Source organism: Sarcophilus harrisii, chromosome 3 (assembly GCF_902635505.1).
Source record: "Sarcophilus harrisii chromosome 3, mSarHar1.11, whole genome shotgun sequence".
In the NCBI taxonomy this organism is placed as follows: domain Eukaryota; kingdom Metazoa; phylum Chordata; class Mammalia; order Dasyuromorphia; family Dasyuridae; genus Sarcophilus; species Sarcophilus harrisii.
Window position 1 is genome coordinate 46,093,686 of NC_045428.1, and position 27,855 is coordinate 46,121,540.

General features: G+C 33.5%; 1 protein-coding gene across 2 annotated transcripts in view; it reads left to right on the forward strand.

The window, feature by feature from the left end:
• Positions 1-27,855, forward strand: part of PLSCR5 (phospholipid scramblase family member 5) — a 30,290-nt gene that overhangs the window by 1,089 nt on the left and 1,346 nt on the right. Inside the window, exons 2-6 of one of the 2 annotated variants that reach the window (XM_003766097.1) lie at positions 7,329-7,492; positions 15,305-15,347; positions 16,636-16,856; positions 22,137-22,298; positions 25,730-25,891. In XM_003766097.1, the coding sequence (XP_003766145.1) occupies positions 7,329-7,492; positions 15,305-15,347; positions 16,636-16,856; positions 22,137-22,298; positions 25,730-25,891 (752 nt within the window). The remainder of the gene's footprint in view (positions 1-7,328; positions 7,493-15,304; positions 15,348-16,635; positions 16,857-22,136; positions 22,299-25,729; positions 25,892-27,855) is intronic. The other variant, XM_023500764.1, reaches the window with a different exon arrangement.

A 27,855-nucleotide genomic window follows, 5' to 3' on the forward strand; every position in this document is an offset into this window, starting at 1 on the left:
ACCCTATTATGAGAAGAACCTTCTAATGAAAACTTTTATCATGACAGGGTAAAATTAGGATACTTGGTGACAAATTTAACCTAATTACAAATAAGATGATGGAGCCTCCAAGTTGATAAAAGCCTAGGTTGGATTTATGGCACATTTTCTGATTGTTTATGATATTTACATCTTAACCAAATAGCCCCTTTTGTGAATTTAACATCAAATGCTTGAGGTAAGCTTTTCTTTTCCTTCAAAGTTTAGAACAGTCTTCCTCTCAAATAGCACTTGCAGAACCAAACAAAATATAAAACGCACTTGAACCAGGAAAAGCATGAATTTTTTATACACTTGTGCTTTGGTTTTATATATTTTAAACCAAGCAAGAGAGTAGGATATTGGGTAGCAGTAGGAGAAGATGTAACAAAACTTTTACTTTTATTCAAGCCTGACACTCACACTTGGTCCCAAACATTTCTCAACTTCATAAAACACAAGTTAGAGGAACAACTGTGGTCTGTGAGGTAAAGTGTTGCAGAGTATATAAAATATTTATAAGGTAGTTATACATTTTTAAAAGAGAAGATAGAAATTCAAAGAATTTCCCTCTTCTTCTGGTGGTCTAAGACTTTGAAGAAACCAGGGGCTGGAAAGGAAGATTAAGATCAAAATATCATCAATCCACCAGAAAATGCTACAGTATTCAAATAAATGGAAAAGATCCAGCTCAGGATTCCAGACTTAAAGGGAAGACTTCCAACTGAAAATGGATATTCCAGTATTGGTAACATTGTGCTGAAACTGTGTAGCACATGGAAAACGTACACATCTATTTAGAAACCTGTGGATCTCTGCAATTTAAACAGATTAGAGTGATAGATAGTCTAGATTAATTAAAAATGTTTACACTGAAACTTAGATTAGATTGGTGTCTCTATTTGCCCAGAGATTTTTAGGAGACAAATTTCTATCATGGGAGCAATTCAATTTAATGATACCATCACAGTATTGTATATTTAAAAGGACTTCATAGCCCATATTTGTTACAGGATTAAAGAATTTTGTGGTAAAGGCCAGGATAAAGTTTATCAACTCTAACCCATTTTACAGATGAGGAAACTGAGGGACCAAAAAAAGAAGTGATATACTTAAAGACATAGAGAGTAAATGGCAGAAGCAGGATTTTACTTTCAAGTCTTGAACCTTCCAGTTTATCATACCTTCTACTGAACTAGGAACCCAGATCTGGGTTATATTATACTTTTTGCTGTCTGATGGGTTAGACTTGGTGCCAAATGGACTATACAGTTAATGCGACATTTGGGGAATTCCCCTCCCCATTTTATAATCTTTTACTTTAATCTAATTAAAGTGCTTATTAAAGTAGTTATCCTTAGTACAGAGCCATTTAGTTGACAATTGTAAGCAAGAACAGCCAAGTGATTTGATTGATAGTCATACACACCCCTAGATTGATGTCAGAACTCAATTAAACCTCCTCATGGGGTCAGAGTTGGAGGGTGAATCATAAATAGCTGACCGGAGAAAAAGGACAAATTGCCAATGTCCAAATATGGCTATAAATATAGCGTAAACTAGGGAGTAATGGAGCAGGGGAAATGTCCACAGTAAACTTTCTAGGAAATGGAAGAGATTGTTCCACTAAGAAAGAGTTGGTGGAAATGGTGATAAAAATATGTGTGCTTGAATGGTTCTGAAAGGTTGAGATAGGTAAGGATTGAATTCTAGGAATGAAAAGGTGTCTATTTAAGTCCATGGAAAATGGGGAACAACTTGTATTCAGAAGCTTGTGTAAAGTACAGTATACATGAATGATAATAATGTGATAAAATAAGGTTGGAAAGGTAGATTGGAGTGACACTGAGTGGGCCCTTAAATGCCAGGCTAAACAGGATTTAATGCCACAATCTATGGTTAAATGACTGATAGGAGGGAGCTTCTGATGCCTTTAGCAATATCTGTCAGACCAAAGTTTTATTTAAAAAAAAAGATATTGGCATCTGTGTGAAGGAAGAATTGCAGAGAAGACTAGAGATAGGCAAACTAGTTAAAAGACTATTACAATAGTATAGATGAGAAATCACAGGGACATGAACCAAGGTTATAGCATTGTGGGTAGATAGAAGGGGGCAGATCAGAGAGATGTTGCAGAGATAGGAACAGATTGAATATGGTAGGTGAGGGAGGGGGTAAGAACAAAAGATGACAGGCTTCAAAGCTGAGTGACTGGAAAAATAGTAATAGTATCCAAGAAACAGGAAATTTGGAAAATTGACCAAGTTTTTTGTTGATGTTGGGGAAGAGGAGAGGTGAGTTCATTTTAGGTTATAGCAACAATACCAATAATAGCATCTCTACAAAACCTAAAGATTTACAAAATACTTTAGTGTATCATTTCATTTGATTCTCATAAAAATACTGGTGGAGGGAGTGGTGCTATTATTTCCATTTTACAGATAAGGAAACAAGGTAAGGTTAGGTGACTTGTCTAGAATCAAATAAGTAATTAAGTGTCTAAGGCCAGATTTTAATTCTGGTCTTCTTGACTCCAGGTTTCTCACCACTTAATGCTACAGACTCTGCTCTCAAGCTGTTTAGTTTGACATTCTTGTCATCCCTCCAGTTGATGGTCAACTGACATTTGGTGATACACAACTGGAGTTCAGAGGAAAGGTTGGGCTGAATTGATGTTTTCAATGAAGAGATGATAACTATTGACCTAATAAGAGCAGGAGAGATTTTCAAAGGAGAATGTGGAGAGAGATGACTCAAGACAAAGCTATGTTTTAGGAGAAGGGGGATAAACTAGGGCTGGTCACAGAACAGATACAAGCTAAATAATGTTTCAAATGCTCTTCTTCTTCCAGTCCTGGTGGTGAGAATTTTAAACCCTACCCCTACATACAACATACATACACACACACACACACATACACACATATATCAAGCATGTACCTGGAAACATGCATACAAAGATGTGAGACACAGAAGACATGAGAGATACGTGTATCTCACAAAGAGAAACACAGAAACACAGAGAGACAAATAGAGAAGAGATGGAGACAAAAGAGACAAAGACACAGAGAAGCTAAATTACACAGCAAAATATTGAAAGTGGTATCCTTGGAGGTAATTACAACAGCTAACAAACACCATTCTCAAAGTAGTATATGTTTAAACATATTTAAGACAGAGAAACAAATGGTTGGTTTCCATAAGAAGGGTAATAATTTAAGGGTTTTCCAGGGACAATACAACTAATTATTCATTATTTTTCATGGTTGTATTGCCCAAAGTCCAAAAAATTTGAAACCCATTCAATCCACATTATGATATTCTAGAAGTAACCATTTTGGTTTCTGCCATCTTTTGGGGAGAAAACAAACCTTGGAGAGATCCTAGAAATAATACTTCCCTGGTAAAATGAACCAATATAATATTATTCATATTTCAATACAGAATTTAAGGTGCTTCCAAAACTTAATTCTATTGCCAGATCAACCTAGTCTTTTCTAGATTAGAAATTATTCAGGGATACCATGTAAGAAAACCGAATTCCTCTTAGAGTGAAACAAAAGTCAGGAAGTTAGCTGACTTTTGTGCATCTATTAGCTCTCTGATAAAAATCTCTCCACTTTCTTAGTCTATCTTACAATCTTTTCCTCTCCTTTCTTTTCTCTTTTTTGTCTCTTCTTTTCTTCTCTTCTTTCTTTTCTCTTCTTTTCTTTCTCTTCTCTTGTTTTCTCTTTTCCTCTCCTCCATTTTTTTCTATCTCCTAGATCCTCTTTTCTCTCCTATCTCTTCCTTTCTCTCTCTTTTTCTCCCTCTCCCTCTCTCTTCTTGCCTCCCACCCTTCTTCCCCTTCCCCTCTCTCTCTCACACATACACACAAATATAAACATGATAAAATATTTAAAAAGTGAGGAAATGCAAAAAAGAGTACTCAAGCTTCTTACTTTAAGTAATGCTAAATGTTAAACATTAATCAAAATTCAATTAATCTTGGAAAACAATGGAGGTATATAAATTGAAGTAAAAACCTAGAAATACTGTGAAAAAAATGAAGATTACAATAAACTAGTTATAAAATGTTTGAAATCATTTTTCAACCTTTAATTTTTTAAAAAAAATATGATTTAAACCTTTATGAAGTTCATCACTCATTATGCAGTCATCCTATAGTCTTATTAGAGGTTAGAATTTCATCAAACCTAAATGTCCACAAGTGACATTGAAATCTTATATGTAAAAAGATAAAACTTATTGCCATGAAGACAAAGTAACCTCTGATGATACTTTAAGTAGTGCTTAAATTTAAGTGTTTTAAACAGTTCTTTTCAAACTTAATTTATCAACTGAATGATCAGCTGAATATATTCTGAAGCTTAAAAGTTCTGAATTTCAGTCTGAGGGGTGGTTTTAAAAATAGTATCTTATTCTAATTAAAGTGGTATATAAAAAAGTAATATCCCTCACAGGGGTCTTCAAACATTTTAAATAGGGGGCCAATTCACTGTCCCTCAGACTGTTGGAGGGCCGGACTATAGTAAAAACAAAAACTTTGTTTTGTGGGCCTTTAAATAAAGAAACTTCATAGCCTTAGGTGAGGGGGATAATCGTCCACAACTGCCACATCTGGCCCTGCTTGACACTTAATAAATCGTAGTTAATCAGTTGACAAATACTGATTGGCCACTATCTGCCCAGATCTGCTGTTAAGAATAAGAAAGGTAAAAATGCAAAAAATTCTCTGCCATCAAAGAGTTTACATGCTATATAATTAAGACACATAATTTTACAATTCCACATAACTAAATAAGTACATATAGGATGAAGATAGGTTAGAAGACATACTTGTTATATGCAGAACATTCCAGATGCTCATACTATGAAGCCAATGATACATACCTTGAAGAGTTCTTAAAGATTTCAAAATCTTTACATGGTCAGATGTCTTTATGATTAGAAGGGTGCACTTTATATTGGTAGATCTAAATTCAAATCTTGATTCATATTTACAAGTTGTGTGACTATAGAAGCAAGACATAAACATTTTATATATTTCTTTAGATATTAAACAGGGATATATCTTCAGTACCTACCCCACAAAGTTATTTCATAGTATACTACACTGAGAAGAATGGAGAGAATACTAGGTCTAAAGTCAGAAGACCTGGGTTCAAGTGCTACATTTGATGTTTGCTCCCTGTTTGCCATGGGCAAATCCCATTGGTTCTCTGGGCTCAGTTTATTCATCTATAAAATGAGGGAGTTGAACTAGATGACTTCTCCTTTTCATTTCTAAATCTATAATTTATCTAAAGTGTTTTGCAAGTTCTAAAGTCCAATATAAATGTCAGTTATTTTTATATCTGGACTATAAGCCAGCACCAAGGTTCTAGTCCTGATTTTGCCTTCTCTAATACCTATGAATGATAATGGAAAAGCCAATTAAAATCTCTATACCTCAGTTTCCTTATCTAAAAAATGAAGATCATAGAATTTCAGAGCTGGCAGAGACCTGTAACCTACTTAGTCCAATTAATACCTCAGAAAGACATTCTCAACAAATGCTTATCCAGTTCTTTCCTTGAAGAGCTTCAATATGGGGAAAACACATGCTGAGGCAGCCTGTTCCACTTTGGGGAAGCTCCAGTTATTAAGAGGCTGCATCTTATTTTGTTCTGTAGTGTTTTCTCCTGACCAAAAGTGTAACTTTGCCTCTTTACATGATGTGTTCATTGTTCCTAACTCTTCCTGCTGAATTTAGCTCTGTGATAGGTACTGATATTTGGCAATGAACATAACTTTTTTTTTTAACACTTCTCAAGTATTCATTGCATTGTAGTTTCTATGACAGAATTTTCTCTTAATGAAATTAATACAAAAGTGTAGAGAGTAGAAAGAACATGGAAAGATAACTGCTTCTTGGGTTGTCTAGTTCCTGACTCAAAGCCTGGTGCTCTATCCTTTGAGCTACCTAGCTGTACCCTCTATGTTGCTATCATCAGTAATTAATGTATTTTCCATGGTGTACACAGGTATACTAGTATTAGTTTGGGTTCTTCCTGTGTGGCCAATAGTTCTCATTTCATTTGCCTTTGTTATGGAAACTTGCTATTGTGAGATGTGTAGAATGAGTTTAATTTTTTTCCAATATGACAATTCTTCAAATTCTTGAATACAACTGCAATTTTATGCTATAGTTAACAATATAATTAATATCTAGATAAATGTTTATTTATTAAATGTTTACTATAGAACAAATATAGCATTAAGCACTAGGAATAAATATAAAAAAAACAAGACTCCTTTACTCAAAGAGCTAATGGAGCAAGGCAATATGCAAAAAGGAAGTGGAAAATAAGACAGTATATGGGAGAAAGTAGGCAATGTGGCAGATGAGGAGAAGGAGGGAGAAAATGGAAGGAAGATGAAACATTCCTGAGATTCTTTCTAAATTTGCAATCCTTGTAAATAAATAAATAAATTTTTTTAAAAATTGCAATTTTTGGAGGGAGTCACCAATTAGAAGAGCAGGACCTCCAGATGGGACAGTTCTCCAGAATGGGGATACAGAAGACAGAAAGAAAGAGGAGGTATTTGGAGAGAGGTATGAATCTAGGCTGTCCCGTCTAACTCACTCAGATCATTGATAAATCAGAGAAGATAATAAATATGAAAGTACTTTGTCAATTGTATAAAATTATGCAAATTTTAAGTGTCATGTTTCCATGACGCTTATTCCAAGAAGATATGTTTGTAGAGTGATAGATAAATGAAATTTGCCAATGCTATAAAAGATATAGACCTGAAGGAATGAAAGAAAATCTTTCCCTTAATTTTAAGTGGCTTACGGCATGAACAGAAAATGGAGAGACTTCTGGTCCATAAAAAATAGATAGAATCCATTAGGAACTCTGTGAATCCGGAAAATTATGCCACTTAATCTCAATTCTTATCTATACCTTTCCTGCAATGCCCTACAGCCATTCTGACTTTCAAGAGAATCTTCATAAAGTGATTTAACCATATGATTTACCTTTTATCCAATTACTAAAAATGAGAACATAGTTAATCAATTCAGGCTTCATGTCCTTTATGGTATTCGACTGACCCCTGCTACAAGTCTTTATGAGTTATGAGAATGATGGAGACACAACCCAAGGAGAAAGCAGCAAGAGATCAATAAGACAAACACATTAAAACTTAAAAGGAAACCAGAAAAAAAGAATTTATTTAGCCATCTAGTTCACTCTCTACCTCAAAACAAAAAACAATGTTCCAACTTTTTAAAATGATATATGGCTCCAACTCTCTTGCAGATGGTCAGAATCAGAAACACAGAGGCTTTCCTGGTTTTCTCCCAGGCTATCCTGACCCTGATCACAATCGTCCCACTGTGCCTTTGAATTCAAGGAAGCAAGTATTACTACCACCTCTCCCGCCGCCAGTCAATCTCCCTCCTGGTCTAGAATACTTGAGCCAGGTGTTTTTATCTTTCTGTTTTAGTTTCCACTCCCCTAACCCCTGTTCCCCCCAAACGAATTTATGCTTAAGACACCAAAAAATGTTAGTAGCTAATTTAGCTTTTTAAAAATCATTTTCACACTATAAAATGAGAGTAAAGATTTTGTGGGGTTTTCTTTATTCTTCCCTACTTTAGGAGAAAAAAAGAGGATAAAAATTGTATAATTTTATGATCGTTTTTCCTCCTATGTCCTTAGTTGTGCTAATGATTTTACTAAACATATTAATACCAAAAGTATATTTCAGATCAAGTGTATGCTATAATTTATTTATTTCTGGTTCATTTTATCTAGCAGGTGGAAATACATTTGTGTGTTGGCCTTTTAACTTATTAAATCAATGTCATTTCATTTAATATTGAGAGTAAATTACACAATCTGTTCTTCTCAGAACCAAGAAGAAATCTCTATTTTTCAGTCATTTGTAAAAGAAAGCAGACGTAAGTGTCACTGGGCTAATTGTTATAGCATAAGATATTCTATATCACTCCCATGCATGTAATTTATAAAATCATTGATTTTTTCATTAGATAATATATAAAGGGAAGAAGTCGGGAGGCGGGAGGCATTTACTGAAAGAGATTTTTATGAGAACTAATATTATGAAAACTTAAGAAAGGCTGTAAAGGTCAAAAGAATTTCAAAACTCATTGTTATTAATTCAAGTTATATGAATGATTCAGTCAAATATAAAAACAAAGAGTTAAACATACATTGCATCTATTTAAATATAAATTAATAATTCATGTTTCAAATGGCATAACTTTTTTATTGTGCTTCTTTTTTCTCTTTGTATTATTACATTTCATTTTTAATTTGTGGAATAAAAAAAGCATTTCCATAACATTATATGACAAAAAAAGATAATTTGGTTGCATAAGAAACTACAAATCTACTGTATACAACTTGCTATGCCTTTCAAATATACAACAAAATTATGTAAATTTCTTATTTTTATCATTATAAATTTTCATTAGGTTTATTTGTCCATTCTCTTTTTTACTTTACTTTCTTTTTCTTTTAGCTTTTATCTGGTCATATTTAGTGAGTATTTTATCTATTGTTTACTCTCATTGTGTACTCTGTTGTTTTGGATCTCTTTTTCTTGACATTTTTGCTTTGTATTATTATATGATGGTCTTTCCTTTTTAGAGTACATTTCCAATACCAGTTGATCACAATTTTATTATAGCATACCATTATAAGACTACATAACAATTTGTCTAGCCACTTCCTCATTTTAAAAAATTTAGTTTGATTGTAGTTTTTCTATTTGCTATTTGAAAACCTTTTCATGGATAGCTTCAAATTAATAGTAACATTAATACTTTCAGTGCATATTTCTAACAATGAAAATATAGTCTCACAGGACAAGATGATTTTTACAACTTTTATTATAGATTGTTAGATTGCTCTACCAAAAAGAAAAATTACCCCAATCCCTACAATTTTGCAATTCCACCAATATTGAATGAATCTATCTGCTTATCTTCAATAAGAACATGGATTTATATTTTCCTTTCAAAGCTTTAACGGTATAGTAAGTCAATCAAGGCACTTGACTATCATGCCCTGTAATGTAAAGCCTTTTAGATTTCAATGCTGGAATTGTTATTGCAGTTATCAACTAGCTCACACAAAATAGAATAAATTCAATACCTCATGGGTCAACATGCTTTGAGGTTATGTAAACTCTTTTGAAACCAAATAACTTTATGTTCTTGTCTGGAAGACTAGAAAGATGACATAAAAAGATAAAAGCTCCAGATAAGTAGAACAGATATTAAATGCTAATGGAGATCAGAGGAGGGAGAGTTTATGCTATGGTGCAGTGACATAAAACTTAGAATGGGGGCAATTTAACCATATACCAGGATTGCTTCAAGCTGCATATTGACTTAGAAAACAACATATATCTATGGTCTATTGTACTCTTATTGATTTTATCAAATATTTCCTAATTACATTTTCATCTGGCTCAGATCAATGAATTGAAGTATTACTGTATAATATTTGCTATCTCTGGTTTAGATTATCCATGGAAGGCTTCATCAAGGAGGTAAGACTAAGAATAGGAAAAAAATGAGGAAATGGAAAGAGATGGAAAATGAATGGGATGAAAGCTATTTTCCAAACTGAGCGTCCCATCTCCTGCCTCCCTGAATTTATGGAAGTCATTCTCAATACCTAGAAAATTATCCCACTAAATATTATTTATCATTTGTTTGTTTGTTTTGTAAAGCAATTAGGTTTAAGTTACTTGCCCAGAGTCATATAATTAGTAAAGCTGGACTTTAACTCTGGTCTTAATGATTCCAAGATGGGTGCTCTTGCTGACCCTCTTTAATGAATCTTTACCTTCCTTAAGGACTTACTTCAGCATCACTTACACCCTCAAGTATTCACTAATCCTTCCCCATCCCTAAATGCATATGTTACCTCCTTCTTCATTACATGGTATTGTACTTACTTAAATATTGAGAGGCATCATGATAAAATCTATAGGATATTGTTGAACCTCTTGGACTCAAGTCTTTCCTCACATACTTTCTAGGTGTTTTATCCTAGGCAAATTACTTAGCCTCTCAATCTAAGTTTCTTCCTTTGTAAAAGGGAGATAAGGCTATCACCTATTTCTCCAGGTACCTGTGTGGATCAAATGACACCATATTTACAAAAAATTTCAAAAAAAAAACTATGCTTGCTATTGTTATTATTCATCTCTAACAGCCTCAATTTTGTCATGTATAAAATGAGCAGATTAGATTTGAAGTCTAGTTCTAATCTGCACTCCTGTGATTGTGCGTTGTACCCTCTGTAGAAAGTAAGTAACGTTCTTGAGGGCAGGAATTATTTTATGTTTGTACCTGTGTGCTTTTTGTCTAGAACAGTGCTTTGCCCATAACAAGTACATTGTAAATGTTGGTTTCCCAAAGCTTCTCCCTTTTCTTATTAGAGTGAGCATATTAATATGAGTGGTAGTCATAGTAATCCCAATAATGTTGATATAATGGTGATAGCACTTGCATATCTAGAGATGGCAGGCTATAAAGTCCAATAATATCATTTTACAGATAATGAGAAGTCACTATTGGAATGACCCAGGCCTCATAGTTTTTAGTTACTAAATATTCATTGGCACTCATCTGAGTAATGGAAATAAAAATAATGATACACACACACACACATATATATATAATGCTCAAAGTACTTTGCTCACAAGCTAAGTGACTTGTTCCTGTATTATTAACCCCATTTTTCAGATGTAGAATATGAAGTTCTAAGAAGTAAATGACTTAGCAAGGCTCACTCAATTAATGAGATACTGAAGTAGGATTTGAACCCAGCTGCAATCCAAACTGCAATCAACTATTGGTTCTTTTTTATTTTTTTTAAGTGTTCTTACATCTGAATCTACAAAGAACTCATGGTTAACACTAATATTGAGTTATCAGCACATATGCTGCAGTTTCCAGACAGTTTGGCATGCTTTCAAACCATAAAGTCTATCTCCTTTATCAAAATCAAATCTCTGTTTCAATTCCCTCAAGGTACAAGAGATTTCTGTTATGCCTGATAGGGTTTAAGCGGGAAGCAGCATATGTTCCTGGGAAAATGTTTATAATTGCAGATGCCTTATCCAGGAACCCACTGGCAGACAAATGCACTTCAGAGACTGAATAGCACATGGAGATATGTAAAAGAGCTAGGGAAACCAGTCTACCAGCTTCCATCTGCAAAGTGGATCAGCTGTAATAGCTGACTAGAGTTGATTAACTGCTGCAAGCTGTTAGAGGATGTTGTCAGACAAGGCTTTGCCAAATATAGAAGTGGTATGGCAGTGCCAGAGGACTGGGATTACACAATCACATATGGTCATCCCATATCTTCCTCCATCCAGGAATGATCCGACATCCTATGCTTGGCAAAGCATAGAGACTTTTAAAACTATACATGGCAGAGAGAGAAAGCCTGCCTGAGAGATGCAAGCACAGGCAACTCAGTCAAAGCAGAGTAAGTTGTCTAGACATGTTTCTGATGCTTCCCTTATCCAGATCTCTCTGAAAAAGGGAAGGTTTGCTTCAAATAAATGAGCAGCTTATTTACATGGAGCAGTGTATTTTATTCACTATCTGCAAAAAGATTGGCTTTATTGCTTTCATGCAGTGAGCATACATAAGTAAACATGTATATGAAATAAATACTTTTCTCTATTTTTTTTTACCACATACTAGTTGCATGGCTCCATGAAAGTCACTTAATTTCCTAGTTAGCTTAGTAACTCTCTTAAGATGATACATAAATTGCAAAATGGTTGCTAATCTGCATTGATAGAAAGGATTTTCAGTTTCTCATTTTGAATTCTCTATACTAACAAATTCACAGATCTGCAATATATGGATACAGGGTAACCAAAAAGTATCAGTGAAATTTTAATCTTTAGTACCTTTTAAATTGTACTAAGAATTTTGAAACACCCTGCATTTGTGCATATAGATTTGCAGACATATTGATATATAGTATATTGGGTTGTATAGTATATGTGTGTACTAACTATAATATGTATGTGTGTTTGTACATTATATGTGCATATATTTATGCATGCAAACACACATATTTTTACATGTACCCATGTAATGCACATTGGCTACATGCTAGATGTATGATATATTTACATATCAGATGCATATATACATTTATTTATGTAGGCACGTTTTACAAGTATGTATTCATGTGTATATTACATACACATATGTGCAGATATATTTGTATGTATATTTGTGTGACTAGTGTATGTGTAAACAAAGATATGAACATGCATATATATGTATAATATACATATACATGTAGTTTTATTGCTGTTCAATTGTTTCAGTCCTGTCCAACTCTCTAAGACCCCATTTAATGTTTTCTCGGCAAAGTTTTCAAAATGATTTGCCATTTCCTTCTTCAGATTATTTTACAGATGAGGAAACTGAGACAAACAGATTTAAGTGACTTACATAATCTATTAAGCGCACACACACACACACACACACACATATATCCAGGAAACCACTAGTAGACAAATGTACTTCAGGGAATGAATAGCACATGGAGATATGTAAAAGAGCTGGGAAAATCAGTCTACAAGCTTCTAAATCTGTAATTCCATACCAGCTTATATATATGTATATGTATGAACATGCATGTATATATACACATGTAGAGTATATATACATATGTACACGTGTATAATATATGTACACATGCATATTATACACATATATTGTCTATGTATACACACATGCATGCATATACACACATGGCTTGGCATATCGGAAAGAGTATTCTTAGAGACAGAAAGATCTGGATTTAAATCTCCTCACTGATTGTGGCTATATGACTGATAAATCATTTAATTTTTTAATGTCATTAATACTGATTTGTGTTTATAAAATAAATTTCTTATCAGGACCTCCCTGTCTTTGTAAAAAAGTCAGAGATTTATTAAATTTGTGTGTGCATGTATATGCATTGTGCATTCATAGACAGAAGGAATAGGAGAATCTGGGTATGATCACTATCATCATAATAATAACATTTATATAGTCTGTAAGATTTCCAAAGCACTTTACAAATCTTATCTTCACTTTATCTTCACAACTGTTAAGTAAGAGTTATTTTATCTCCACTTTGCAGGTGAATAAACAAAATCAATCAGATATATATCTGGGGTCACAATTTACAAAAGTAAGCATCTGAGCATGTATTTGAACTTGTCTTCCTGACTCCAGGAAAGACTCTATCCATTGTGCCACCTCCCTGTCTCATGAAACTAATCATACAGCCAGTTATGTCAGACAATACTTGAATTCAGGTCTTCCTGACTTCAAAACTGATTCTGTACCTGTTCTGGGTTTCTTTGGTATAATGGGTTTAGAATTCTGTTTTTCTTTTTTATTAAAGCTTTTTATTTTCAAAACATATGCATAGATAATTTTCAACATTCACCCTTGCAAAATTTGTGTTCCAAAATTTTTTCCTCTCTTCCCTTCACCCCCTCCCTTAGATCAATCCAATATATGTTAACATGTGCAATTCTATACATATTTCCACAATTATGCTGCACAAGAAAAATCAGATCAAAAAGGAAAGAAAATGAGAAAGAAAACAAAAAAGCAAGTACAAAAAATGAAAGTATTCTGTAATCCACACAGTCCCCATAATCCTCACTCTGAGTGCAGATGACTCTCTCCATCACAAATCTATTTGGAATGGGCCCTAATGAACTTGCTGTTGAAAAAAGCCACAGGACCTGCTTTTTCAAGGAATAGACAAGTTTTTTTTTTCTTCTCAAAAATAACAAAATTCTTCTTGAATTGGTAATATCTTAGAACTATTTTTTAAATAAAAAGTGCCAGCTTAAGCTTTTCTTTGGCAAATTCTTTTCTTTCATTCAATTGTGCTAATTATGAAATGTTGAAATTTAAAAAAAAATAACAAACCAAAGATTTCAGTCTTTAAGAAAGAAAAAAATACAATAAAAATGCAAGAATCATCACATGTAAAATAAGCATGATTTTATGACAGATCATCTTCAGATACTACACAGATGCCTTCAAATCCATATATTTTCATATTTTATTCTCTTAAAAAAAGTGATTTACATCAAATAGTATCTTTGCTACAGTAAGTTCTGGATTATTGGTAGAAAGATTATCTACAAATTTACTCCATGTTAGGTCATTGGTAACTTACCTTCAAAAGCTTATTAAAAATAACAGTAATAATATTACCTTACCTCTGTATAGGACATTTAGTTTTATAAAGGAGGTCCATGAGATAATGTATATAATGCTTTGCAAATCTAAAATGGCTGATAAATGATAATTATTATACTTACGGCAATAATAGTAATTACTACTACTATCTGTTCAAATGGGCTATTTCATTGAATCCTTTTAAAAATCCCTGTGAGCCAGGTATTATAGGTATTCTTATCCACATTTTGTAGTTGGATAAGAAGCTCAAAGCTATTAAATGATTTTCCCATGATCACAAAGCTGGTAAGAAGGGGAGGTCATATTATAAACCCAGACATCTCTTTGTTACTTCCTCTGTTTGAGGTCTTTGTTATTATGAATAGGATCTTACTGTGGACCAACTGGAGTGAAGGGACCATCTTTAACCTAAATCAATGGCTTCCTTATCCAAAGGAAGGTATGAAGGAGAAAGTTTATAAAAATGGACTAGCTTTGCTTTAAGTTAGTCCTTTCATATCTGTTAGAGATTCCCAACAATGAAGAGCAAGGAATAGCAAGGAGTTCACCTAAGGGTGGCAGAATAAAGAACTCTGATAATCATCTTTTTTTCTAATGTCGTTATGTGATTTTATTGGAGGCATATTTTACAATATCTGAGACAACAGCAATCACATGTAAACTGTTGCATTTATTTTAAATCTAAAGGTTAATTTTTTTCATTATCCAGGAACTCTTTTCTTTAGTTTTCATAATTAAGAGTTCACTGATGTTATTGTTAGCATTCTTAGCAACTCTTTCATGGAATCCTTCTGTGACCCTGTAGATTGTTACTTGAATACAACAATAATTGTACTCTCTTTTCTTCATAAAAAATGAGTGCTTTCCCCAAATATTTTAATAGAAAATCAAGAAAATAGATGAACTTCATGTACGCTGTGATTTGTGTTGACGGTTTCTATAACATCTCCAACTTTGCTATAAGGCACAATGTAAACCTGGTATCTCCTTTATGTCATCCTTTAACAGTTAGACCTGATCATTATACACCAGCAGGTGGAGCTGCTTGAAAGTAAGTATGGTACATGCTATACCCCCCCCCCCCAAACTTTTAGAAATTAAGTTGTTTTTTTTTTTATGCTCAGAAAGCCAAACATTAATATTTTGATGAGAAATGTAGTTATTGAAGTTTTCTTGAAGTAATGTGAAGAGATCAATGTACAAGACATGGAGACTATGATTTTCTCTGTGTAGGAACTTCTGATGTGTATATTTCCTCCATCAATAGAAATCCTAAGCAATCTATGACTTGACAGATATACCCCATGCACTGTATGAGTTACACAGGGGCTCAGTGACTTGGTCAGTGTCACATAACTAACTTGTAGGTGACTTAGGCACATTCTTATCATATATCTATCTGATCCATGTTCCCTATTTACTATGCCATGTTTTCCCTAACTTTTAATATATAACACTATGATTTTTTTTACACTTATTAGGTATACAAACACACTCCCCCAAGAAAAAAACCAACAGTTGTTGGGCTTAGAATTATCACATTAAAATCATCATACTTTTCAGGGGTAATTATTTATTATCATTAATATCTTATCAACACAAGATCACTCTAAGAGAGAAGTTAGTTCTTCATTCAGTTCTTTCAGTTTAAGTAAACTGAAGTTTGTTAATGAATGAATAACAATTCCAGGAGTGGAAAAGAAGTGTCAGGGACTATGTGAGGAGCTATAAGGAATACAGCTCTAGAATCTCACAACCCAGGACCACCAATGTATGTCAAACTAACAGTGATGTAGGATGTGCTATTAATTGGACTTTGCTAAATAAATAATTTTCCTTCCCACAACCCTGAGTTTTGCTAATGTACGTTCAAAATATAACAAAAATTATATTAAAACATAGGGATCATCCAAAGAGAAATTTTGTCATATATTTGGAATAAAATCATTATCTTAATCTTTAAAATAGAAAAATAAACATTTAACTTTGCATTTGAAATAGACAAATATATAGATTCCTGGTTATTTATTAACTTTAAATGGTGGGAAGTATACAGAAATTTCCAATTTAGCACAGATTTGGAAAGAAAATGAGTGATCTAATCCCAAATCATTACCTACAATTATCCTTGTAGGTTAAGGGATTGAATTTCTGAAGTGATATAAATCAGACATATGATTTAAATCATAAATTTCAGGTGATATGAAATTGGTACCACAGATTTAATGATATAGTTAGAAATTTGTTTTTTTTTCCATAAGTAATAAATGAACTTCCCATTTATATAGTTAAAGATAGTATTAGATTATAACATTTTGATTATTTTTCCCCTCTCTTAGTGATACTTGGCACTGAAACTTCCAACAAATATGAGATTAAAAACCACTTGGGACAAAGAGTGTACTTTGCAGTGGAAGAAAGCATCTGCTTTAACCGTAATTTTTGTTCACCATTAAGATCCTGCACCCTAAGGGTCACTGATAACACTGGTCGAGAGGTGATTACAGTGCACAGACCATTGAGATGTACTAGCTGCTGGTGCCCTTGCTACCTACAAGAGGTTAGTCTTCAACATCACTTGTTTTTTTTTTTTCCCTTACTCTTTAAAAATAAAATAAAACATTGCTATTTACATAGTGTTCAATTTGAACCCTGGACAATTAATCTTTTGAGGACTTTATTTAGTATGCTATGGTTTAAGAGCAGACTAGTTTGAGAAACTGAGTGATTAAGAATTTTCATTTCCAACCAAAACTATGGTAGATTGACGGAGGGACCAAAAACAAAACAAAACAAAACAAAACAAAAAAAACAAACAACAAAAATTGAGACTAAGGCAAATAACATAAGTTGCATCAGAGGTAGATGGCAGTAAATGTGCTTAGTTGGGGAAAAGAAGTGCAATGTAGTATGAAGCAGGAACTCATCCCAGCCCACTATATGGTAGCCTTACATTTTAACTGATTATTCTTTCTCAGTATTAAATTGTTGTTTGTACAGTAGTGAAGGATTTTCAAAATCATAACAGAAATTTGGTGCCCTATGATAAAGCTCCAGTTAACTGACCCCACCTTATATTTCTACATTTTATACTCATACACATACACACACATATCCATACATATGTATGGATATGCATGTAAATATGTATATATTTACACATTTATGCTTATATGTGTATATATATTTTTGTAGCCTACTAGATCACTGTAATAATATTTCTTTTTATGTCTAATGATAAGGCTTCAATAAGAGAGATTAATAAATGATGTCAATTACAATTATTAAAAATGATTATTGCGTTTAATAATTTTAGGAAGCTTTACCCCATTTATATAATGTATAATATATAGAAAGAGAACTATAAATATAGATGGTAGAGAAATCTTATATACATACATATATAGAGAGAGATAGGCAAAAACAGAGTCAGAGAGAATAATAGCTCCAGAATCCATCAAGAATAGTCAGGTGGTAGGAAGACTCATTACTTGAAATTTCTCTAGTCCATTCATTATGGAGAGATTCATAACCACTATGCATTAGCAGCTGTTCTGCTATGATAAACTAATACTTATATTCTATACCTTCCCTCTTTGCTCTGCAGACCTTAGTGTTATCATCTGACCCTACTCTCATGGCTCAAGAACCACCTCTTTTCATTGAATTCCTACCACTACATTCTTAGAATTTCTTGCACTTTCCATCCACCTTGAAGCTGAACATGTTTTGAATGTTGTCTGCTCTAATTAGTATATATACATATGCGTGTGGGTATTTGGGTGGCTGTATCTAATGTAAAAATATAATGTGGGTGAGGCAATTGGAGCTTTGTCATAGGGTGCCAAATTTCTGATATGATTCTGAGAGTCCTTCACCACTGTACAAACAGCAATTTAACACTGAAGGTGGAACTGCCTCATTTTTCTATTTATATCACTAGAACTTAGAAGAATGTTTGTAAATAGTGAGGGCTTATTGGCTTTTCAGTTCACTCATGCATATATCAAACAGATTTATGTTTTTTAGTACATTCCAACTTTTCTGTGTAACAAGAATTTTACATGACTAATATATTGGGTTCATCAGTAGAGACTCTGAGCAGTTACCTGCTACAGTGACTGTATGTAGTACAGCACAGTAAGTCTTTGTAAAGAAGGTGAAGGGCTGGTGGGAAATGGCTTGTTCTCTTTGTTCCTAAAGGGGAAGGTGTAGAAGGTGTAGAAAAATGGAATTTGATTCATTGCAAAATAAACAAAACAATCTTCCTAACAAAGAATTATTCAAAGGATGAACCTAGATTTAATAGTTCCATTCCTCACTCCAAGTGGGGATTATCATTTCTCAGGGTTGTTATATAAGGGATTTCTGTTCAAATATAGATTGGGCTAATGGCCCCTAATAATGATTCCAACGCTGAGTTTCCTGGATTCCTGTTAGTTTATCTTCCACAAAATGTACATGTATAAATGTAATAGAAGTAGTATCAAAAAATTCCTTCAGTGAGATCACAGAATATGGTATCAATCTAGACAGAAATGTTTTCTTCTTTCTTTAAGATAAAATATTAAGATAAGATACCTTGAACTTAAAAGGTATCTGAAAGGCCATCTCACCCATCACAATCATTTTAAATAACAGGCAACTGAGATCCAATGAGGTTAAGTGATTTGACAGAGATCATGAGGATAGTAAGGTAAAAAGACAGAATCAAATCTAGGTGCTCTGATCCCAGAACTGATTACTTTCCACTATACTTCCTGCTGATACACAATGCATATGAACTATTTTAATATTCGTTAATGACAAACTACATTTGTTCAGATTCGCCCTGCTCCTTCCAAGTTTTTAATAGAGCAAATGAAGCAAGACACAATGTGCTAGACAGCTGAATTGAAGCTTCACTTTGTTCACTCAACTAGAAAAAAGTAATTTCAGAAATACACATTGAAGAATGAGGAAGAAATATTTAAAAAGTGGATACACACCAAAAAAGCAGAATCAAAAAATGAAGGAAACCTAAATTATGGGGTAAGAAATTTTAAGAGAAAACAATGGTGAATCACGAAATGATTTAGAAGAGTAGTTATCAGTTAAGTTGGTGAATAATGAAAAAGCATTTAATTAATACTTTTGTGATTAATTAAAGCAACAGAGCCTGAAAGCTAAGGATCTAGATAGAAATGTGTTACTATAGTCCTTGTGAGAGACAATCAAGTCTTAGATAAAAGTTAGGATTGGAATAGAGACAGAAGAGTTGGCATAGACAATGCATAAGTATTTCCCAATCACTTTACATTATTGTTCTTTTAAATGGAATAAATAGTTAGGGATAATTTTACTGAAGTAGAAGAGCCATTGCCCTAGTTATCTGTTGACCAAAGCAGTAGAATTTTTATAAATTATCATAAGATACAAATAATAGCAAAAACTCAAAAAGATGGCTCACAAGTACTAAGAGAATGATATATAAATATGATTTAATAATGGTGATCATAATAGTTATATTGGTTTTAGGTAATAGATAAAGTAGGAGCATCTCTTAGTTTTTGTATGTGAAATATCTGTAATTTCTTCAGTGTAGGGAACAACCATGAAGAAGAAATGTTTTCAATCAACTTCTCTCTGAAATCTTGAGCCTTAGATTTCTTATAGCTGTTAGTTTAAGGTCTCACAGGAAGTATGTTCAGATGTCAAACTTTAACTTAGATTCACCTGATTGTGAGGTCAACATATCTACAATATTCCCTCTCACTCTTTTATATAGAGTAATAAGATAAAGAGAAAAACAATTGGTAGAAGAAAAATTAATTTAATCTAATTCAACAATGTTCAGTTAAATACCTACTATTTGGGAGGTACTCAGCTTGCAAAATTAAGGAGTGCTGAGATACTTGGGCTAAGATAATTCAATTTTCATTGAAAATCAACTTTTTGTTAAAACTATGTAGGACTCCTGATGATGATATGTGTGTTTCTGTGTGTGTGTGTGTGTACATGTGTGCGTATGTGTGTTTCTACAATACTATTTGGAAAGACTGAATAAGAGTAAATAGATTTTTTTTTTGTTTAAGTCTGGAGGCAAGCATTTTTTTTTTTAGATATTTTAACTCAGCAGAGCTCACATGCACTAAATTTGAAATCATGGTGTTTAGCCCAACCAATTTTCTATGTATAGCAAAATCTCATTGTAAATTATTTTACTTTCCCATGGATTTCTTATAAGGATAGCATCACAACCTATGATCTCATTGTTTTGGATCTTTCAGGTGAGAAAGCTCCTTCTAGCAATGAAGATCAGTAACTTCTGGCAATTTATAGTCATAGAGTATTGTCTAGAGCAGAAATTTCAACTACTGGTCAGATGAGGCCCATGTAGTTTGCATGTTCACTGAGCCTAACCAAATTAAAATGTAAATAGGATCTGGTTTTTAACATGTTGATGTATTAATTTTTTTAAAGAAACATACAAACTTGTGATTTTCTAAGTCAGCATGGAGCCCCCATTTCTATTTGAGCTTGACATCAGTGCCCTAAAGTACTGAGATGCTAAGTGAGTTAGCCAAAATAATAAAAGTTCAATATGTGTCAGAGCATAGAACTTGAATGTATCTTTTCTGCATTTTGAGAACAGTACCCCATGCACTGGGATAGCTAGGTGGTACACTGATTAAAGAGACAGATCTATAGTCAGGAAGACTCATTTTAATTGAATTCAATCTAGTCTCAGATACTAAACAGCTGTGTGACACTGAGCAAATCACTTAACCTTGTTTATCTCAGTTTCCTCATCTGTAAAAGTAAATCAATCTATAAGCATTTATTAAGCATTTACTGTATACCAGCCACTGTGCTAAGTATTGGGGATACAAAAACAGACAAAGGACAATCTCTGTCCTCAAACAGTTTATAAACTAATTAGCAAATGATACTTGTTTGTTTGCTATATTCCAATTTTTTCTCATTCATTTATTACCACAGTTTATCCATTCTAAGTATTATTGAAAAGATGGTTGTAAAACTCAAAGCATTAATATAAATTAATGTCAAAGTTCTTATTTGTGACCACAAGAGCGTTGATGTTGGGTGGTGTTGTTTTTCATGATCAAAAGAATTCTGGGAGAAGATTAATAATAATAAAGTGAAATCTATATATAGTTTATTATATTGCATTTGAGGGAGCATTTCTATAAGGTGTCTGTATGTCAATGCTGAGTCAGAAACACCAGTAGTAAAACCCCAGGAGGAAAGTAGCTACCAGATTACACAAGAAGGGGCAAATCAACTGAATATGGAAAATGGAAAAATGCACCACCTAGCTGCCTCTACAACCTTATTTTTAATCAATCTTACTATTCATATTCAAATAACTTACAGTGGTTGTTTCTAGAACTCTGGATTCTTATCAATTTTTTGTTGGAGAGGAGGTGCAGGGAGAAAGAAATCATAGGGTCAAAGGAATTGTGCCGAACAGAAATGAGAATAGATCATAAGTGACATTGAAAGGCTGGGCAAGAAAGAGTGATCCAACTTGAAGAAAAAGAAAAACAATTATTCAAAGAAATATATATATTTAAAAATATTGCTGAGGCAATTGGAGTAAAGTGACTTGCCCAGGGTCAACACACCTAGGAAGTATTAAGTATCTGAGACCAGATTTGAACTCAGATCCTCCTGACTTGAGGGCTGGTGCTCTATCCACTACACCACCTAGCTGTCAATAAATATAATTTTATAACAACCCTCATGCTTAACCTTAAATTATTGTAAATTTAACATTTTGACCAAAAATATTTTGATTTTAGAATTGACTTGATTCTCTTCTTGTGTCTTCTTACAGTTAGAAATTCAAGCCCCTCCTGGAACTATAGTTGGTTATGTTGTACAGAAGTGGGACCCTTTCCTGCCAAAGTTCACAATTCAAAATGAAAGCAAAGAAGATATTTTGAAAATTGTGGGTCCCTATGCAACATGTGGCTGTTTTGGAGACGTTGACTTTGAGGTATGCTTCTTTGAGGCAAAAAAATTTCCAGTTTAGATCCCTATTTTGTATATCATATTTTAGCCTTTTAGAGATTAACACTTTGAAACATGTCTAATGTAATGTCAACACTTTGAAACATGTTTAACATAATGTAACAGTTTGGAATATGTCTAATGTTATGAATAAATATTTCTAAACAATTACATTGGAATCTTGCTTTGAATGAAAATCCTGGTCTTTTAAACATAATTGCCAATTTTTAGTTAATAAGAAGTCCCAAAATCAAGGTTATTTACAACCTTATTTTTTTTTAAGTTTTTATTTATTTTTTTTCTAAAGCAATTGGGATTAAGTGACTTGCCCAGGGTCACACAGCTAGGAAGTGTTAAGTCAGATTTGAACTCAGGTCCTCCCAATTTCAGGGCTGGGGCTCTAACCACTGCACCACCTAGCTGCCCCTACAACCTTATTTTTAATCAACCTTACTATTCATATTCAAATAACTTACAGTGGTTGTTTCTAGAACTCTGGATTGTTATCATTTGTTGTTGTTGTTGTTGTTGGAGGGGAGGTGCCAGGAGAAAGAAATCATAGAATTTCTTAATTGGAAGGGAATGAATTCTGGATCCACTTAATCTAACTCATACATGAATGACCTATACACCATACCTGAAACTCACAAGTAGTCCAGGCTTTGATTGAAGACCTCCAATAAGTGATAGCTCGCAGTCTCTTAAGGAAGATTTATTTTATTTTTATACAATTCAAAATGTTAGGTGGGTGAATTGATAATTAATTTCTAAAACTCTGGCTCAGGTACATTCAGTTCTTTTGATACTCCCTAGGAAAGACTGATGTAACTGGAAAATAGGTCTGCAATCACAATTTAATGAGGCACAGAGGGTATAGGGACAAATGTCAGAGAAAGTATAGAAAAATGGTGAAAGCAAGGAGTACAGAGGCAGACAGCATGGGGACAGAAATGGGATGAGAAAGGAAAGCCAGCAGCAGTGAAGAAGATAGGGAGAGATAGATAATGATTCACATAACTGTGGATTAGAGTGTAGAGCACTCAGCAGAGTGGTCCCAATGGAAGTGGAAAAAGGTTAGCATGGGGAGGGGCAGGGGTTTGACCTCTATTTTGTAGGTTTATATATGACTTTTAGGTGTCCTTTTGCAATCTTACTTTCTGCTATTTTCACGTCATGTTAACTACTGATAAACTTACCTCCTGTGCTAGAGCTTGGACCATATTGTACTTGTAATATATAATATATTATAAAGTTGAGCATAGAGTCAAGAGACTTGAATTTGAACCATAAATCATCCAGCAGTTAGTCATATGACCATGTCATCTAATCTCTCTGAGATTCAATTTCTTAAAGTGTAAAATGAATATAATCCAATTTAGGGTATCTGCCTTGTGATGAAATAGTAAAGATATTATAGTAGATGTTTTAAACCTAAGTATACTTAATATCTCCTTTAAGTTTCATCTTATTAGTTTCTGCTTATTGCTCTAGCCTGTTGAGATTTTTTTTATCCATATTTCATCCAAGATGTTAGCTATTTTCTCTCCTTTATATAACTTGCAAAATTGATATGTGATAGGTAGTTCATTAGAGAGAATTCTGCACTTAGTGTTAGACCTGAGTTTGAATCCTGCCTCAGATGCACTTCCCAGTTATGTAATCCTGGGCAAGTCATTTAGCCACTCAGCCTCAGTTTCCTCATCTGAAAAATGGCTTCTACCTCATTGGATTACTGTGAAGATCAAACAAGATAGTATATGATATAATGTGCTTTATAAAATGTAAAAGATTATGTAAATGCTGGCTACTGTTATCATTATGATGATAAAGATGACATATAATAGAAAATAAGCTCCTTAAGGGTAGAGAAAATCTTATTTTTGTCTTTTATCATCTGTTGCTGGCACATACTTGGCTTTTAATAAATGCTTGTTGATTGATATGATGCTATGTTTGAAAAAACACAGAACTAAAGGCAGAATACTATGATATCTTACTACAGACCCCTTCCAGATTGATATCAGTCTGGTAAAAATAATTCTTGATCAGTCAAACAATACCAACTCCTCCTAACTGACTAACATTCATGCCGTAGGGCTCTGAAGAGCTTGTCAAATTCTTTGCAGAAATCAAGGTATACTAAATCTGTAATCCTGTCAAAAAAGGAATTGATGTTATTTGAATTTGATTTGCTTTTGATGAACTTCTATTGCCTCTTTGTGATCACTACATTTCTTTTGGCTCACACACCATTCCTTTTGTAATATATTCTAGGTGTTGCCAAGAAACAAAGTCAACCTTACTGACCTATAATCAGTTAAGATGATATGTGAAAATCAGAATTTTTGTTCTAATATTACAACACTTCTCCAGTTCTTTACAATTTTCCCAAAAATCACAAAAAAGAGCAACAATCAGAGCAGTAAGGTTTTTTTTTTAACTGAACCATTTTAACTTGGTGATTTGAACTCATTGAACGCAACTAGGTTACAATCACGCCATCTCTTTCTGTACCTTGTATTTCAATTATCTACTTATCATTTTCTGCTACTTTCCTGACTGAAAAATATTTTCCCTGACCTAAACACATGTAAAATAGAAGACAAAAAAAACCTCTGCTATCCATTGTAATCACCATTTTTCCAAAACAAGAAAAGATCATAATCTTTCCTTGATCTTTCTCTGACTCAACATACCAAAAAAAAAAAGTCTTTTGATTTTATTTTTCTAAGTTTTCATCCAGCCTCCTTCATTCTGATCATCCCAACTTTGTTGTTATATCCCAACTTTGTTGTAATATAGCCATACCATACTTAGATTATTCACTTTCCTTTCTGTTACTTGTAAAAGAAAAATGATGGAAACCAGAAATCATCAACAATCTGACAAAGAAGACGATCTAATGAATGGTGACTTGGGCTGAAAGACCTATCCTTAACCTAAATCTGAGTCTGGTATAAAGTGCATATGGGGCCAAGCTGACTTGAACCTGGTCATAGCCACTAGGATTTCGATATGACAAACTGGCCTTGAGATTTGAAACCATGAATCTGTCATAAAATGTGGATCTATCCTAGAATTTAGGATAAATAAATAATTAATGTTATTTTAGCCAAAGTCTAGAGATAAAGATGGGACTAATGGTCACCTATACCACATAAGGACTTGAAGTAGCGCATATTTTAGAACTGGAAAAAAGTAATAACAAGTCATATATCCATAAATATTTTTTAAAAATGCATTCTAAAGGCTTCACAGTATCCTTTCTAGTCTATCATATTTCTTCCTTATTTTGTCTTGATTTTCTTTAAGTATTAAGGTACTATGATTAAATAATCTATATTTATCAAAGAAAAAATTTTAAGTTTCCAAAAGGCCTTTTTTAATGCTCATTTTATTTTAACTTGATTTCCACAGGTGAAAACAATTAATGAAAAGATAACCATTGGGAAAATTTCAAAGTACTGGTCAGGATTTGTAAATGATGTCTTCACAAATGCTGATAACTTTGGGATACATGTGCCTGCCGATCTAGATGTGAAAATCAAAGCAGCCATGATTGGGGCCTGTTTTCTCTTTGTAAGTATAGCCTGGTCTCCTATATAAACTGCATGGAGCTTAGCAGGACATATTTATCTCCTATCCAGATACTTTCTAGTGGTTATCTAATCCTATGGAAATTACTTAATCCTCAGTGCCAAGCAATTTTAAGACAAAATAAAAAACATAAAGTATGGAATAGTTGATGATCTGAATTATGAAAATCCTAGATTTGGAATCTCCCATAAATATAAATGATTATTGATAATGTGGTATTTTATATGAAGGAATGGACTCAGAACCAGGAAAACCTCTGTTCTAGCCGTATTCTGACACCTATTTTTACTTATTCTGTGTAAATTCCCTCATCTTTCAGTATCCCCCGGCAACTGTAACTGGTAGAGCTGTTGCTTCTCTGAATTAGCAGAGGGGAGTTTCCTGTTATGGGCATTCACCACACCAATAAAATCAATAATCCAGAGTCCTCCCTCCTGCTCCCCCACCATTAAAAAAGCATAAATTTCTTTTTATTTGTATTTGGACAAAGTATTAGGTTACTGACTTAATTTGCTGCCCACAAAATGCTTTATGCTAACCAGAGCATGAATAATACAGCTTCTCTGCCCTGGCTTTTCCTTGAGTCAGAACAAGTCAATAAGCATTTATTAAGCCCCTACTATATTCCAGGCACTATGCTAAGCAATGATTATTTTTTTAAAAAGACAAAAAAAAGTTTAATTCCTCAGAAGGAGCTCCCACTCTAATGGGAGGGAGGATATATAAACAACTTTGAACAAATAAAATATATTCAGGATAAATTAGAGATAATCTCAGAGGGAAGACACCATGATTAAGGAAGACTGAAAAAGTCTTCTTTGGTCTGCAGCTGATGCTTGAAGAAAGCCAGGGAAATCAGAAAGAAGATTAGTAGGAAAACAGTTAATTCTAGACAGAGAAACTATCTAGAGTCAGGAGAATGAGGAATGCATAAGGAATTCCTTATAAAAGTAATAGCAAACAGACCTGTGCATTACAGAGTACGTGGAAAGAAGCAAGATAGAAAAAAAAAAAAAACAACTGGAATTTTAGGATAGAGCCAAGTTAAGGCAGGTTTTAGAAGCCAAATAGAAGATTTTATATTTGATCCTGGAGGTGACCAGGAACCACTGGAGTTTACTGAATGGAATAGGGACAGGCTGAGAAATGATCAGACCTGCATTTTAGGAAGATCAACTTGACAGCTGAGTAGAGGATTAACTAGACTGGGCAAAGATATGCGTCTGGGAGACTAACCAACTGGCTGTTGCTATGATTCAGTTGTGAGGTGCTGCACCAAGATGGTAGTTCTATCAGAGGAGAGAAGAAGACCTATATCAAAAATGTGGTAAGGGGCCGAGGGGAATGACAAGCCATAGGAATTGATTGGATATGGGGAAAGGAAAGCATAACATGTAACCTATCTCCATAGAATATAATGAATTTGGACTTTATTGTTTGTGGGGCATTCATGAGCATGTGTGAGTTCTGGGTATATCAAACTGCAAATCATTTTCCTTCCCAACTCTGATTTTGTTGAGAAAAATTTTTGGTTTTTGAAATTGATAAAACAGGAATCAAGAAATCAATCTTTTCCCCCTCAATAATATTTTATTTTTTCAAATAGATGCAAAGATTGTTTTCAACATTTATTTTTGTAAGGCTTTTTGTTCCAAATGTTTCTCCCTCACTCTCTTATCTCCCTCCTCCCCAAGACAGCAAGCAATCTGATATACATCAAGTATATACAATCCTATTTCCATATTTGTCATGTTATACAAGAAAAATCAGACCAAAGGGGGGAAAAAACATGAGAAAAGTGGTGAAAAAACTATGATTTGATCCACATTCAGTCTCCAGAGATCTCAGATCTCAGAGATCTTATAGCTCAATCAAAAGCAGAACAAGATTTCCGTTAGACTATACCCAACAAATGGCTATTCAATTGTAGTTAGATCTCTAGTAAG